The 14,695-nt window shown below is 45.3% G+C and overlaps 1 protein-coding gene across 4 annotated transcripts in view; it reads left to right on the top strand.

Annotated features, from left to right (window-relative positions):
- Positions 1-1,780: 1,780 nt before the first annotated feature.
- Positions 1,781-14,695, top strand: part of FERMT2 (FERM domain containing kindlin 2) — a 100,605-nt gene continuing 87,690 nt past the window's right edge. For 3 of the 4 annotated variants that reach the window (XM_045013927.1, XM_045013926.1, XM_045013923.1), the window contains exons 1-2: positions 1,781-1,936; positions 3,457-3,625. In XM_045013927.1, coding sequence (XP_044869862.1) covers positions 3,469-3,625 — 157 coding nt within the window. In that variant the 5' untranslated portion in view covers positions 1,781-1,936; positions 3,457-3,468. Of the gene's footprint in view, positions 1,937-2,759; positions 2,868-3,456; positions 3,626-14,695 lie in introns of those variants that run through there. The other variant, XM_045013924.1, reaches the window with a different exon arrangement.

Here is a 14,695-nt window from a genome sequence, read left to right as displayed (position 1 = left end):
GTCCTGGGCTCCAGGTGTTGGTCCAGCTACTGGATGCCCAGCCCCGCACTTCCGTGTCTGGACAGCCAACCCCACACTGCAGGGTCCCAGGGTCTGGCTGCTGGCCACCCCGCCACACGCAATGGGGTCCCGGGCTCCAGCTGCCTGGCTCCATGCAGTTGGGTTCCAGGGTTGGGCTCTGGCTGCCCGGCACCGCATGGGGGTCTGGTGTCTGGCCCCTTTGCAGGGTCTGGCATCCAGCTGCCCGGTCCCACGTGGGGATCCAGGTCCTGACTGCCCTGCCAAGCGCTCTATTCCTGGCCCCACTCTCGGCAGGGGCACTAGGCATAAGGGATTGTGAAGGGATGGGGGAGGGGAGGAAGAGACACCCTGTGGTTCTCAACCTGCGGCCCACAGTGGTAAACAGGTTGAGAAGCACTGCTGAGTGGTTAGAAAGTACCAAATAACCACGCTGCACAGGCACAAAGAGCATATACCACAGCCCCCACGCCCCACCCCAACGTCCTGCTTCCCCCATCCCCTCTCCTCTGTCCCACACGTCCCTGTCCCCTAACCAGTCCTCTGGCCCCTTTGCTCCCACTTTCCCTTGTCGACACTTTCCTGACACTCCTGTATGTCCCCCTCCCACTCCCCATGATCTCCCAAGTCCCCACCATCCCCCTCCCTCTGTTCCCCCTTCAGCCCCCTCCCATAGCCCCCATAACTCCCAAATACCCAATGCCCCTCCCCATTCCACAGCCCCCATGATTCCCCCAAATCTCCAGTGCCTCCTCCTCCCATCTCCCTGCATTCCCCTCACACAGCCCTGTGACACCCCAAATCCCCAACACACTCTCCCCATGCCCCCTTTCATTCCCCCCACAGGCCCCATGGCCCTGACCCTCTCCCTGCTCCAAAACCCCCACAGCCTTCATGACCCCAATCCTCTTCCTCTATTCCCCCCTCTCCCCCTCACTGCCCCCACCCCCATTCCCCCTCTCTGCCCCAACACACCTATGACCCCCATCCCTATACCTGCTCTCTGCCCCCATGATCCCCAGCTCCTCTCTCCCCATCCCTGCCCCAATGCTCCCAGCCCCACGGTCTCCATGACCCTCACCCCCTTCCCCGATGCCCCCCTCTCCTCCTCCCTGCCCCAACACCCCCATGGCCCCCTCTCTGCCTCTATGACTCCCACCCCCTCTCTCTCCCCCTCACCACATGGGCCCCTCTCTGCCCCTGTGACCCCCACCCCCACCTCCTCCCTGCCCCAACACCCCCCTGGCCCCCTCTATGACTCCCACCCCCTCTCTCTCCCCCTCACCACATGGGCCCCTCTCTGCCCCTGTGACCCCCACCCCCACCTCCTCCCTGCCCCAACACCCCCATGGCCCCCTCTATGACTCCCACCCCCTCTCTCTCCCCCTCACCACATGGGCCCCTCTCTGCCCCTGTGACCCCCACCCCCCTCCTCCTCCTCCTCCCTGCCCCAACACCCCCATGGCCCCCTCTCTGCCTCTATGACCCCCACCTCCTCTCTCCCCCTCCCTACCCCAACACCCCCATCCCCCCGGGTCTTTCCAGCCCCACAGCCCCCGTGACCCCCCCTCTGCCCCACAACCCCCTTCTGCTCCCTCTCCCCCACAGCCCCCATGACCCCAACGCCTCCTCCCCCGCAGCCAGGCTCGGTGCCCGCCGGGGGTCCCGGGCCGGCCCCTGCTGCAGGCCCGGATGTTGGCTCCGCGCCCCGCGCTCCGTCCTTCGCTTCCATAAAAGGGCAGCGGCTCCTCGGGATTGGGCTGGAGCCGCCCCCCGCCCGCGGCGGCCCCTAGGCAGCGGCTCTTGGGGGGCAGGGGACGCGGTCGGGCGGCGCGGGGAGGAGGCGGGACGGCTCCCGAGTAGCTCCTGCGGGACCGGACGGCCCGGGCCGAGCCGGGCTCCAGGCGCCGAGGCGGAGGTGAGCCGCGGCCTTTGGAGCCGAGGGGGGTTGGGACCCAGCCGCAGCCCGGCCCTGGGGCCGCTCCGTCCCCTCCCGCTATTGGCGGCAGCCGGGGTGTGTGTGTGGCGCTGAGGGGGGACCGCATTGGAGGCAGTCGGTGCGGGGGGGGCACTGAGGCCGGTCCCCCATGGAGGCAGCCGGGGTGTGTGTGTGCGGGGGGGCACTGAGGGGGGCCCCCATTGGAGGCAGCTGAGGGGGTGTGTGGGGGCACTGAGGGCCCCCCATTGGAGGCAGCTGAGGGGTGTGTGGGGGGCACTGAGGGGTGGCCCCATTGGAGGCAGCTGAGGGGTGTGTGGGGGCACTGAGGGGTGTCTATGGGGGGCACTGACGGCCCCCCATTGGAGGCAGCTGAGGGGTGTGTATGGGGGGCACTGACGGCCCCCCATTGGAGGCAGCTGAGGGGTGTGTATGGGGGGCACTGACGGCCCCCCATTGGAGGCAGCTGAGGGGGTGTATGGGGGGCACTGACGGCCCCCCATTGGAGGCAGCTGAGGGGTGTGTATGGGGGGCACTGAGGGGTGGCCCCATTGGAGGCAGCTGAGGGGGTGTATGGGGGGCACTGAGGGGTGGCCCCATTGGAGGCAGCTGAGGGGGTGTATGGGGGGCACTGACGGCCCCCCATTGGAGGCAGCTGAGGGGGTGTATGGGGGGGCACTGAGGCGGGCCCCCCATTGGAGGCAGCTGAGAGGAGCATACACACATACCCGTGGGCGCCCCAGGGCTTCACCGTTTCCCTGCCCCCATTATGCAGAACAGGAGGATTTGGGACTCCAACCCAGTGTCCTGCCTGTGGATGCACACGCAGGCACGCACATCCCTGCTGCTGCATCAGCATTACTGGAGTTTGCTGCCTTAAACAAAGCGCTTTCTAGCCGCTCTCCCAAAGAGGGTGAGTTGCGGGAATAAGTAGCAAATGGGGGAAACCCCAGCAAGGGGTTAACAAGTGTTTGCTGGTCCCGAATGGGGCGAAAGACTGCACAGTGGAGCGATGAGAGGCTTGGGAGTATTAAGGAAGACCTAGGAAAATGCTAGTGACTCCTGTGATGCAGATGTAAATCTGCTAGAACTGTTTTCTTACGCAGTGTAGGGCAGATAATCTTGCTCTTCGCTCTCTTCGGCTTGCATTTTTGTCCCTGTATATGTGTAGTTGGAAGTTATGCACTTGGTGGCAGTCAAACAAAATGTGCTTTCTGCACCCGTGTCCACTGCATAACTCAGATTTTTGTAAACGGAACCCTGTTGTGAGCTGTGATGCTTCTTTGCAGCCCTGGGTGGGGAGCTCCAGTTCCCTGGGCATGTTTCCCTTCGCACAGATTTTCTTTTCTCTCCTTTGCTTTGCAGTTTATCGTGATGACATTAAATGACATTTTTCCATTAGGGAACTCTCTTACTTTCTAGATTGTGCGAGAGGGAAGAGACCCATCCCCAGAGCAAGCCCTTCTGTTGGCTAATGAATGCCATTTCCTTTACTCTCACAGGAAGAAGGAACGATGGCTTTGGACGGTATAAGGATGCCAGATGGCTGCTATGCAGATGGGACGTGGGAGTTAAATGTCCATGTGACGGACTTGAACAGAGATGTTACCCTGAGAGTCACAGGGGAGGTGCACATTGGAGGGGTAATGCTGAAGTTGGTGGAAAAACTTGGTAAGTTGTAATTAGGGGAAAAGGTGTGGCTCTCCATGTGGCTGAATGGCTCCTCTCCATGCATGGAGAGGTTTACACATCTCTGTCACTTATGGAACAAATTTCTTTTTTGCAAATCTGGTTACCAAAGCTCAGGCTTTTTGTTCTTTTTAAATGAGAAATCTGTTGTACCTCAAATGTTGTCTGTAATGAAAATGGCCCAAACTGTTTCTGTTCAGAATGCATAATATTCACTTGTACGTGTAAATACTAAACTGTCATTTACAAGTGAACCATATTGGTGTATTTTAAAATCTTAATATTGAAATTAATTTTTGCATCTCTTACCTCTGCTAAATAATATCTCAGAATAACTTAATGTGCCCCTTATCTCTCTCAATTGTTAATCTGCTAGAAAACTTTTTGATGCATAGAATTGGGGGAAACTTACTGTAGACGTGTGTGCACTCCTTTACTCTATATGCTTAACACACTCCAAGAGGTAGATTTAATTTTGTAACTTTAAGGCGCTGAATACATTGTGAAATGCGTTTGACATATTAGAGATCAAATCAACAGTAGAACCTCAGAGTTCTGAACTGACCAGTTGGCCACACACCTCATTTGGAACTGGATGTATGCAATTCATCAGCAGAGACTGGCAGGGGAGAGCAAATACAGTACAGTATTGTGTTAAATGTAAGCTTTAAAAAAAGATTAGACATGGTAAGGAAACTGTTTCTGTGCTTACTTCATTTAAATTAATATGGTTAAAAGCAGCATTTTTTCTTTTGCATAGGAAAGTTTTCAAAGCTGTATTAAGTCAATGTTCAGTTGTAAACTTTCGGAAGAACAACCACAATGTTTTGGTCAGAGTTATGAACATTTCAGTGTTATGAACAACCTTCACTCCTGGGTGTTTGTAACTCTGAGGTTCTGCTGTAGATGAAAGTCCATTCATATTGTAACTAGAAAGTTCACTTGGTCCCGTATTTGTTATAAATCATAGTACTTTGCAAGGTATTATTAATATTACTTGCTTTGAGTGGGGAGGGAGGTCTGTTATATAGGTGGGGTTTTGTGGTTTTGTTTAGGCAAGTAAATTGTCTCTGATTATGAAACTCTATGGTAAAAGGCAGACCATTCTGTGGCTGGGCTGGCAAACCTTTAATGAGAATTTTGTAGGAATGTGTTTGAGACAAGGTGGGTGCAGTAATATATTTTATTGGACCAACTTCTGTTGAAAGATACAAGCTTTCTGTTGTATGCAATTATTAAGCTTATTAAAGTGTTCCTCCTTTTCTGCCTGCTGGTATTTTGAAGGGGTGGGGCAGCAGTTGACTAGTTTTGACTGTTCTGGAGGGTTCCAACTACACATGGTTTGAGTAGTAGTACATTAACTATTAGGAAATTTTTGTAGACGGTTTCCTGGTTTTATAACTAACACTGATCCAATTTTTTGAATTAGACCATATCCTCAGGCTTTTCCAGTTCTTATTCCTGTTAGGGTGCTGGTGGCTAGAGACAATTGCCTGTAATGCTGACCAGTGTTGTCTTGTCTTGCTTCCTGGAACTCTCCCCGTCTGTCTGTATCCATTTGTTGAGCCTTATCTTATAAAAGTGTATTGTCAGCTCTTTGGGGCAGGGACTGTCTGTCTTCTGTTTGTACAGCTCCTAGCACAGGGGTGGGCAAACTACGGCCTGAGGGCCGCATCTGGCCCTCCCGGCTTTTTAATCTGGCTCTCGAGCTCTTGCCAGGGAGCAGGCTCTGAGGCTTGCCCCACTCCAGCGCTTGCCCTGCCCTGTGCTCCAGCTGGGGAGCAGGGTTGGGGGCTTGCCCCACTCCACGCAGCTCCCAAAAGCAGTGGCATGTCCCCCCTCTGCCTCCTATGTGTAGGGGCAATCAGGGGGCTTCGCACGCTGCTCCTGCAGCTCCCATTGGCAATGGGAGCTGCAGGGGTGGTGCCTGTGGACAGGGCAGCACACAGAGCCGCCTGACTGCACCTCTGCGTAGGAGCCGGAGGGGAGACATACCGCTGTTTCTGGGAGCTGCTTCAGGTAAGTGCCACCCAGAGCCTGACCCGCTCCCACGCCCCAGCCCTGATTTCCCCTCCTGCCCTCTGAACCCCTCGGTCCCAGCCTAGAGCACCCTCCTGCACCCCCAGCCCCTCATCCTCAGAGCCCGCACCCCCAGCTGGAGCCCTCCCACACCCCCAACCCCCAATTTTGTGAGCTTTTATGACCCGCTATACAATTTCCATACCCAGATGTGGCCCTTGAGCCAAAAAGTTTGCCCACCTCTATCCTAGCACAATGGGTTCCTGGTCCATGAGTCCTAGGCTGATAATACAAATTAGGAGTAAGGGTTGCAGTAGTCCATTCAGTTCAATAGAACAACTCAAATGAATAAAGGTTTCAATTAGGACCAAATCCTCCAGGATCAAATGGACACTAATAGAGGGCAGCATCACAACATCCAAATAACCTTCAATTTCACACCTGGACAAAGGGCCCATTTGTGTGGGATACACTAAAAGGAAAATCTGAACCAAGAGGCGTAGAATAGCTTGTTGTATTTCAAAGAAGAAATGAGCTTTTGTATTTGGGGTGAATGCCATTTTACAATATACTGTCTGTGAAACTACGTTGGTTTTTTTTTCTTTCTCAACAATATGGTTGAGGCAGTACAATCATTCAAAGAAAATATTAATATGAATTGCCTGGCATATGGCTATGGTGGTCTAATTATCTGAGCTGACTCTTTTGGCTATGCCTACAAGTCATACTTACACATACGATATATCTGCATTGCTTTTTTTTTTTAATCCATCCTGCACAATAGTAAGATTTTTCATACTGATATACTAATGATTTGAAGTTGAAGGAAGGAAAAGGCAGATATAAATATATTTGCTTCAAAAGGAAGCAAGTGCTTGCATGAAGCATTCTTGTTCTTGAAGTAGCTTTGGCTCTGTAGAAAGTTTCAATAAGCTATTTTTGTGCCCCAGATACACAGGGATCTACTGAAGGTGACTGCAGCTGTTTTTAGGACTCAAAAAAACAGTCAATTAGCTTCTAGAAAACCACTGACTATCATGTAATGAATAAATAATGTTTCCCTCTATCTTTATATTGCATTGATTAGAATTGTTATAAATTTACAAGAAAGATAGAAAGCTGTTTAAATACAAAGCATCTTAAAGCCCCCCAAGCCAAATTGACTTATGTGGGGCTATTCATGCTTAAAATTCAGCACATACTTAAGTGCTTGGCTAAATTGGGATCTAAAATCAGTAACCTCACTGGTTGAAGTGATTCAGAACATGCATAGCTCAAGCAATGAGTTGTCTTGTGTAAACTGCAGTTTATTCAGAACCACAGTGTGGGGGAGGAGTGGAAACTGTCACCTTTCAGACCCCCAGAGAAAGGTATGGATTTTATATCTGAACATGGGCTTATTTCTGGAGGGTGCACATACACCAATCTAAATAATTCTACTCCAACTCCAATGGTCATGCCCTTCAGTCTTTTTAGATTGTCTTCTTCCTCCCATCTCCTTTATAGCTTGACTAAGTAACAACATATTTAGCTCCTTTAATCTTTCTGCAAGGCAGTTCTTCTAGCCCACTAACTCCTTCTTTGAACTCCCTCCAATTTGTCTATATCTTTCTAGCCATGAGGTGCACAGAACTGGCTGTGATATTCCTGGTACAGTCACAGCAGGGAGATACGAAAAAGGCACTAGTGCCTTTTTCTGTTCTGACATCCATTACTTCTCTGTGTGGCACCCTCTCTCCCCCCACCCTCCCCCCCCAAATTGTATTGGCTTCCCCAGTCTCCCTTGCTTATAGTAAGTCTATGCTAGCCTGTCCACTATCAGCCCTTGGTTTCTTTCAGTATTATTTTTTCCTAATGCCTCCCTTCCAATGACTTCTCTGTCTCTTGGATTATTTCCCCCCAGATGTATTAGCTTGTGTCTTTCCAAGTTGAAATTCTCATCATGTTATGCCCATATTTTTAACCTCTGCAGGCTCTTTTTTTTTCTTTTTTTTTCCCCTTAATAAATTTCTTTGTCTTTGCTGGTGTCTGCAACATCTCCAATGATAGTAACATCCAAATGTTCGTAACATGCTTTGAAGTCCTTCTTCAGATTGGTAATGGAGATCTTAAAGGAACTTCCTCTGCTTAAAAAATCACGTTCTGTATGAATATTTTGAGGCTTCTGTTATGAGTAATGTCTAAAATTACTATACACTGTCTTATCTGTTTTCCAGAGTCTTTCGGCTTTGTGTGTTTGACAAGGCTTTTGTCTAGTCACTTAGCTGAGAGAAACTAGTTCTCTAATCCTGCAGTTGGACATGCAAGTGGATTCTGATGCTCATCCAGAGTTCCGCTGAAGTTAAGGAGGCTCAGTATGGGTGTAAGAGCGCACCCATCCAGTTACAGGATGGGAGCCTAACTGAAAAAACTTGTCTAAACATCAACAACGGAGCAGAACTAAGCGTATTGTCTTCTTTGAGGAGCAAGGTAGGAGAGGAAAGCTTCTCTTCTATTCTGCTCAGCAGCTTGGGGAGGAAGGTTGCAGAGGCACCATATTTATATCTGACCACAACTAGTGGGCTCTTGATAAGTCTTTGAGGAGTGTGGCTGAGAGCAAGGTCCGTGCAGAGTTTCTTGGTGAAAAAGGGAACAGTTTGTAATATCTGGGAGGTCTGTATATGTGCTTGGGGGTGGTGTAGGGCGGATTCTTCTTTCTTATAAGCTGAAAACCTGTAGGTCCTAGTGGCTTGTATAAATTCATTCCTTGCCCGCAAGTATTGCGTGACTGTTTTCAAATTTGAAAAGCTCACTGGGAGTATGCACAGAATAAAAGCTAGGCTGCCTTGTTCCAGACAATGATTTAAAAAAAAAAAAAATCCAAGCAGCAGATGAAGATCCTGGTTACCCAAATGAATTACAACAGTCAGTTTGCTTCCCTGCTATTAGTGGCCCCCCACGTGGGTTCAGTCATTTTATGTAATGTGAAACATGCCATGGTTGTTTTTTTTGTTTTTTTGTTTTTTTTTTGGCAAAGTCTTCTCTGCAAAATTAAATGAAAATACTGACACTTTAAGAATACCAGCATTTACTGCGTAGTCCAGACTATATAATATGCTTCTAACCAGCATTATAAATACTAGGTGAAAGTATAAATTATAGTACAGTAAGTGTGTTCATTCATGCATAATGTGTCACAATAAGATTAGATAATAATGCAACTTTTGATTCAGCATATGATCCTGGGTTTTATTAATTAAATAATAGCTTATACCGAGTTGAGCCCTTGCCACAAATGACTGTGAAGTCCAGTTTTAGGCCTGGCTGTGCTTTTTTTTTTTTTTTTTTTAGTATTTGTATCCATCCTGTTTACAAAACATCTGTTTGGTAACCCCCTAGAATACTACAAAAACAACCTGGAATGTCTGAAAAGGCTGTCCTCTGCTAGGAAGCAACCCTGCACAACTCTTCCCTCAGTGCTATAAACATGGCATACTGATTCTTCAGTTTACTAGAACCATGATCTCGTTGTGGAGGATGGGACTTGCTGTCAAAATGGCAGGAAGCTCATGCTGGCCACTTTTTCAGTGGCTTTTGAGAATTGTGCAGTATCTAGCTTTCTGCATATAGTTAAGATTAGTGTCGGTGAGCGCAAAAGAGGGGGAGAAGTGAACAAAGATTTGAGACAACTTAATGATGCACTTAAAATACTTGCAGATTAAAACTTTCCCAACTGCAAATGCATGCAAGAATCTTTCAGGGACGGCTCAAAATGAGAAGTATAATTAATGGATAAATTGTGTCCGACAGAAACAGGAAGTGGACAAGTCATGTTTAGCAGATGACTGACTTAAGACAGATAACTTAAATGTACACTGATTAGCTTTATAAACTATACTTACAGAATTGTGCAATGAGAAATTGTTGGGTCCTTTTTTTTTAAGGTAATGACAGTGTCTGTGTGGATGTACATGCATGTTAGAATCTGAGGGTCTGTGTTTTGGGGTGGGAATGCATTAGTGTCTGATAAAAACAGTTTGTTTTGTTTAAAAAGTAGGGTGTGGACTAAAGAGAACTGTCTTTGGAATTTTGGTTCTTTTTTGGGTTGAAAGTAAAAGGTCTAAATTTGAAATCCTCCAAGTATTTCTCATTCAGGCAGACAGATGTGATTAAGAGGATAATCCTGGGGGGGGCGGGGGGTGTATGTGCTGAGGGCATGCATAGTAGTCCTATCTCATAGTCTTTATGTATGTCATAGTACCTCAGTCTATATGGACATCTTGGATGTGCATCTGCCAATATAAAGTTGAGTCCCATGCTGTTGACTGTGTAGTGGCAGTCATTTTGGGCAGAGGAAAAGATAAGGTCTTCTAAGACCTGCTTTTTGTGCATCAGAGCCATGGTTTGTAGGTGAATGGGGCATTCTTTAAAACCCGGTGTTCTACCTTGGCAAAATTTTGCCGTCTCTTCTCTTGATGCACCCAAAGAGTACCAGTTATGCTGATAGTCACTGGTGAGGTTGTCGCTCTTCACTGGTGCTATATTTGTGCAAGGCTGTTTCCAAAATGAGTGGTGGTTTAAATGTAATTCTATCAGCATAACTAGGTACTCTTTGGGTGCTAAAACTTTTGAAATGTGACCTCAGTTCATGAAATCCATGAAAAATACAGCAGAGAATCTGTTCTTTGGAGATAGAACTTTGTTCTTTTTGCATATTACATTGCCAGTAAATTTAGCTATACCTCTTTAGGAAGATCAATTGTGCAATTCAAAGCATTAGCGTACTTGGTGTCATGTTCATTTTTGTCTTAATGGAGCACTTAGAGGGTTATCAATAAAACACCAAGAAAGCGCAACGTTATTGATTTACCAATTTTGTATTTGAGGTTTTACAGTACTTGATAAGTGCTTGCAAATATTAAGACTTAATTCAGAAGATTGTCTTGAACTTGTAATAAATCCCTTTTAAACAATTATTTAAGATTAATAATAATAATAAAAACAATCTGAACTGATCACACTTTTTCTGTTGCATGGGTTATAGAATACAATAAAAATACTCAGTCTTTTTTTTTTCTATTTTCCATATATGTACCATTTATTTTGAATGTCTATAAGATGACTTAAGTGGACTAGTTGGGTGATCAAGTGTACTTTCCCATAATACAAGAGCAGTGGGGCACTCAAAATCTAAAACGCAACAAACATAATTATGGCTACAAAGGAAAAACTTTCTTGTACATTGTGTAATTAAATTGTGGTACTCTGCTCTGGTGGAATGAGCCAAAGCATTTTTTTCAATAAAGATTAGCTGTTTCTAGGGGCATGTCTATGCTTACCTCTGAAGCGATCAGTCCAGCAGGGGTCAATTTATCATGTCTAGTGAAGACGTGATAAATCAACCACCAAGTTGGTATTTCACCGGAGCGAGAGGCGCAGGCAGAGTCGACAGGGGAGCATCAGAGTTGACTTACCACAGTGAAGTCCCCACGGTAAGTAGATCGAAGTATGTTGACTTCGTAGCTGAAGTTGCATAACTTAAATTAATTCACCCCCCCGCCCCCCCAGTGTAGACCAGGCTTAGGAGTAAAAGCATCTACACTTTTGAACTTTGGACAAGTGGTGGGGTTTTTTTGTTTTTTGTTTTTTTTGGTGTTACAAGAGCTGCAAACGTCTTTCTTTTGTTCATAAGCTGATCATCAGCATAGTTTTTAAAGCAGTTTCCTTCTGACCTAACAGTTTAGTCAGACCTTAAGACTGATATTGTGTACCTAAATATCTTGTAGATGTAAAGAAAACTGCTGTATATGAGCCCCATAGACATATTTGCAAAGAACTGCTTATGTTCTGTTTTGAGGCATAGTAGTAAGTTGTTTCAGTATAATGTGATAAATGGCTCAACGTGCTAAAATTCCATAAATTTCCTTCCTAAACAGGAAATGACTTGTGCAGTTTGGCATGCTCACTCTTCAAGCCGTATTTGCCGCTAAACACAATTCTAGCTTTTGAATCTGTCTTGAGCAAAAAGCATTCCTGAAAGATTCAGTACTTGTAGTGATTTGGATTTTCCTATATATTTTCATCTCAATTAGGTCACTTTTTAAATAACAGTGGTTAAAATGGTCTGTCAAGATGTATGTTAATGACTACAAAGGACACCTACCAAAGGCCAGGAATGGGGTTTGCCTTGCTATGGAGGACCAAATTAGTCTTCTTTCAAACACTGCCCATTTTGAGGGCAATGGTATTTTCTAAAATTCTTTAAACTGTCAGGTAGCACTTAAGCAAACAATTTTTGCTTTCAGGCAAGAAAAAAACCATTATTTCCACACAGTAATGACCTTAATATAAAATGAATTTTTAATATTGCCAACTAATTATCTTTGCTTCTAACCCATGCTGAATCTCTCCCTCGAATTAAACACTTCAGTTTCTGGTATAAACAAGGCAGGCTTTATTTTTATAACCCCTAAAAGAGTGAGATGAGAAAATGGAAGTATATCTTTAATGTAACCAGTTAATCATACATGCTTAGGGCTAGATCCTTCAAATGGATCCAGGTGGGGCTCCCACACAGAACCCTTTTGATGACTTGCAGGCACAATGATTTGCGTAGACTGTTACTTAAATCCAGACTTTCTTACCACAAGGGGAATTGTTCTGCTATGTCCCCAAATGTCTGAGAAACTGAACGCTTTATTTTTCCCCCCAAATAATGATTTAGTTTAGCAAAGCTATGAAATTTTGGCAAAGTTTTAATTGACTTCACCAGTATATTGCAGATGTCTGTATACAACCTTTAATAAACACAGGTTTGGGTTTAGGTAATCTGTCCTTTTTCTTTTCCCAATCCAAGTGGAGCCAAACAGACTAAAAAGTGCCTCAGAGTTTAGATAACAGCCCCTCCTCCCTGTACCACCTGCAGAGGTGGGAGGAGAATTCCCACAGATCTCAGTTGTCTGCTTGCATTTGGTTCATTTTATTGTTAGCAAGATATCAAATGCTATCTATTTAACAGCAGATTAACTGCTTGCTTGAAGCAATCAGGTCTTGTAGTTTCCCTGCAACATAAAGACTTGCAGGGTTAGAAAGAAAAGTGGGAGCTGGTTGGCTTAAATAGGTTGCTACAGTCTCTCACGAATACCAAAACACTAGTTGGTTATACCACAGACAGGAAATTGTTGGGTTACAGTTTAGACCCAACCCAAATCAGTAGTTTCCTCTTAAGACTTTTAGGTTTCTGTTTTATGTAATGTGTTAAGAGAGTCTGACTTATTTTAGAAATGGTTTTTAAAAAACCCTCATTAAAACAATCCATGTTCACATACTTCCCTTTTTCTCCCTAGCCACTGGCACATCTAGCCTTTGCATTTTCTAGTTTACTAAAGCACAAATTTCTATCAAACCGGCAAAAATACTATGTTGTTTTACAGGAATACTGTAGTGACTGGTACCTTTTTTAAATAGTAGAGTTAGTGTTACAGGAAATTTGTGTATTTAGTGGTATTTCATACCTTTCTGTGTGTTTAAAACATATATCAAAAAATATTTCATTGTGGGACCATATAAATACATTTGTACCTAGATATGTATTTGGCTGGAATTTTTTTGGAAATTATTGAAGTGTAGCTGTCTCCATTGTGGCATACTCTTTGATAATTTGATTAATATGGATTTATATTTAATCACTCTTTAGATGTATATCAATATGGCTTGTTCAGGGCAGCTATTTTGCTGATGCTTCATCATATAAGATGTCATGCTGGAAAGTAAATTGAAATGCACATCCACTGATAGTGGAAGGGAAAACTAACATTAGACTGCAACTTCCCTTTCCCCACCCATGTAAAATCTGTTTCTCCTTCAGTCAGCTGAGATGCAGACTGAGACAAAGTTTGTCTGGAGTCTTTATCCGTTCCTGGTTGATTTTAAACATTGTGACTTGTTCTCTCATGGAGTGGGGAAGGGGGGAGAAAGAGGACTTTAATTCTTAAGGGGGGAGTTCGGTGGGGGATGTTTTACACTAACACTGTTCTGTGAACTTCCCATTACAACTTCATTGGTAGCTGTGGTTTGAGCACCAATGTAGACTGGCTCCTAGTGTGTTAACTAGAGCTGGTTGGGATTTGATTTTTTTTTTTGTTCTGTGTTTTTTTTTTTTTTTTAACTAAATGTTTTTATTAGAAAATGCTGATTTGGTTGAACTGACACTGTCCTTGGGAAAAGTTTTGGTTTTGATGAATTTCCTGGGTTAAAAAAAAAAAAAAAAAAGCGGGGGGGGGGAAGAGTTTCAGAGTTGTTGAAACATATGTCCTGCTTCAACACATCTAAATGAAAAAGTTAAGAGGTTGTTTTGTTTGATTCAAAATGCCTTTGCATTTTAAAATTTGTTAATTTATAGTTAAGTATGTGAAAACTTCCAAGATTTTGACTTTTCATGGGACAAAAGAAGTCTCAATCTTAAATTCTTGTGCACTGAGAGAACCATTTCCCTCCAAGCTCTAGTTTTTACCATTGTGTTGTCAAGACCTGCTCAGACACTGTGGCAAAGATGCTGGTAGCAGCCTGTCCACCGTAGCACTCTGACTGTTGCTACTTTGAGTGAGTGCTAGGAATTGCAGGCGACTTGAAGACTTGCTAGTGCCCATGTAGACAGCAAGATTGACATTCTCATATTCACAGAACAGTAACAGCCTAGGCAGCAGCATTGCTGTCTTTCTGCAAGACAGTGTAGTGCACACGAAACAGTTGTGGTGGTGGTGTAGGTGAGAGATCTGCTTGCTCTCCATAGCCATTCAGTCTTTGGCCTCTGAGAGGGGCGGTGTTTGTAATGCAACCTATTTCTTGGGAACTTGTATAGACCAAAAATCAACCTAATAAACTATTTATTAAATATTAATCTGTACTAGCTCTGTCAGCATGCGTGCACTTTTTGGGAAGGCTTAATTGCTTAAATTTAAGTGAAATTTGAAAGGTTATAATCTTACTGAACTCCACAAATGCTGATGTTACATAGAGCCTGATTTAAAATAACATCCAACTTCAAAGTTTTTG

Source organism: Mauremys mutica, chromosome 4, assembly GCF_020497125.1.
Source record: "Mauremys mutica isolate MM-2020 ecotype Southern chromosome 4, ASM2049712v1, whole genome shotgun sequence".
Taxonomy (NCBI): domain Eukaryota; kingdom Metazoa; phylum Chordata; order Testudines; family Geoemydidae; genus Mauremys; species Mauremys mutica.
The sequence above is the reverse complement of the archived record's forward strand: the minus strand, read 5'-3'. Positions and strand labels throughout refer to the sequence as shown.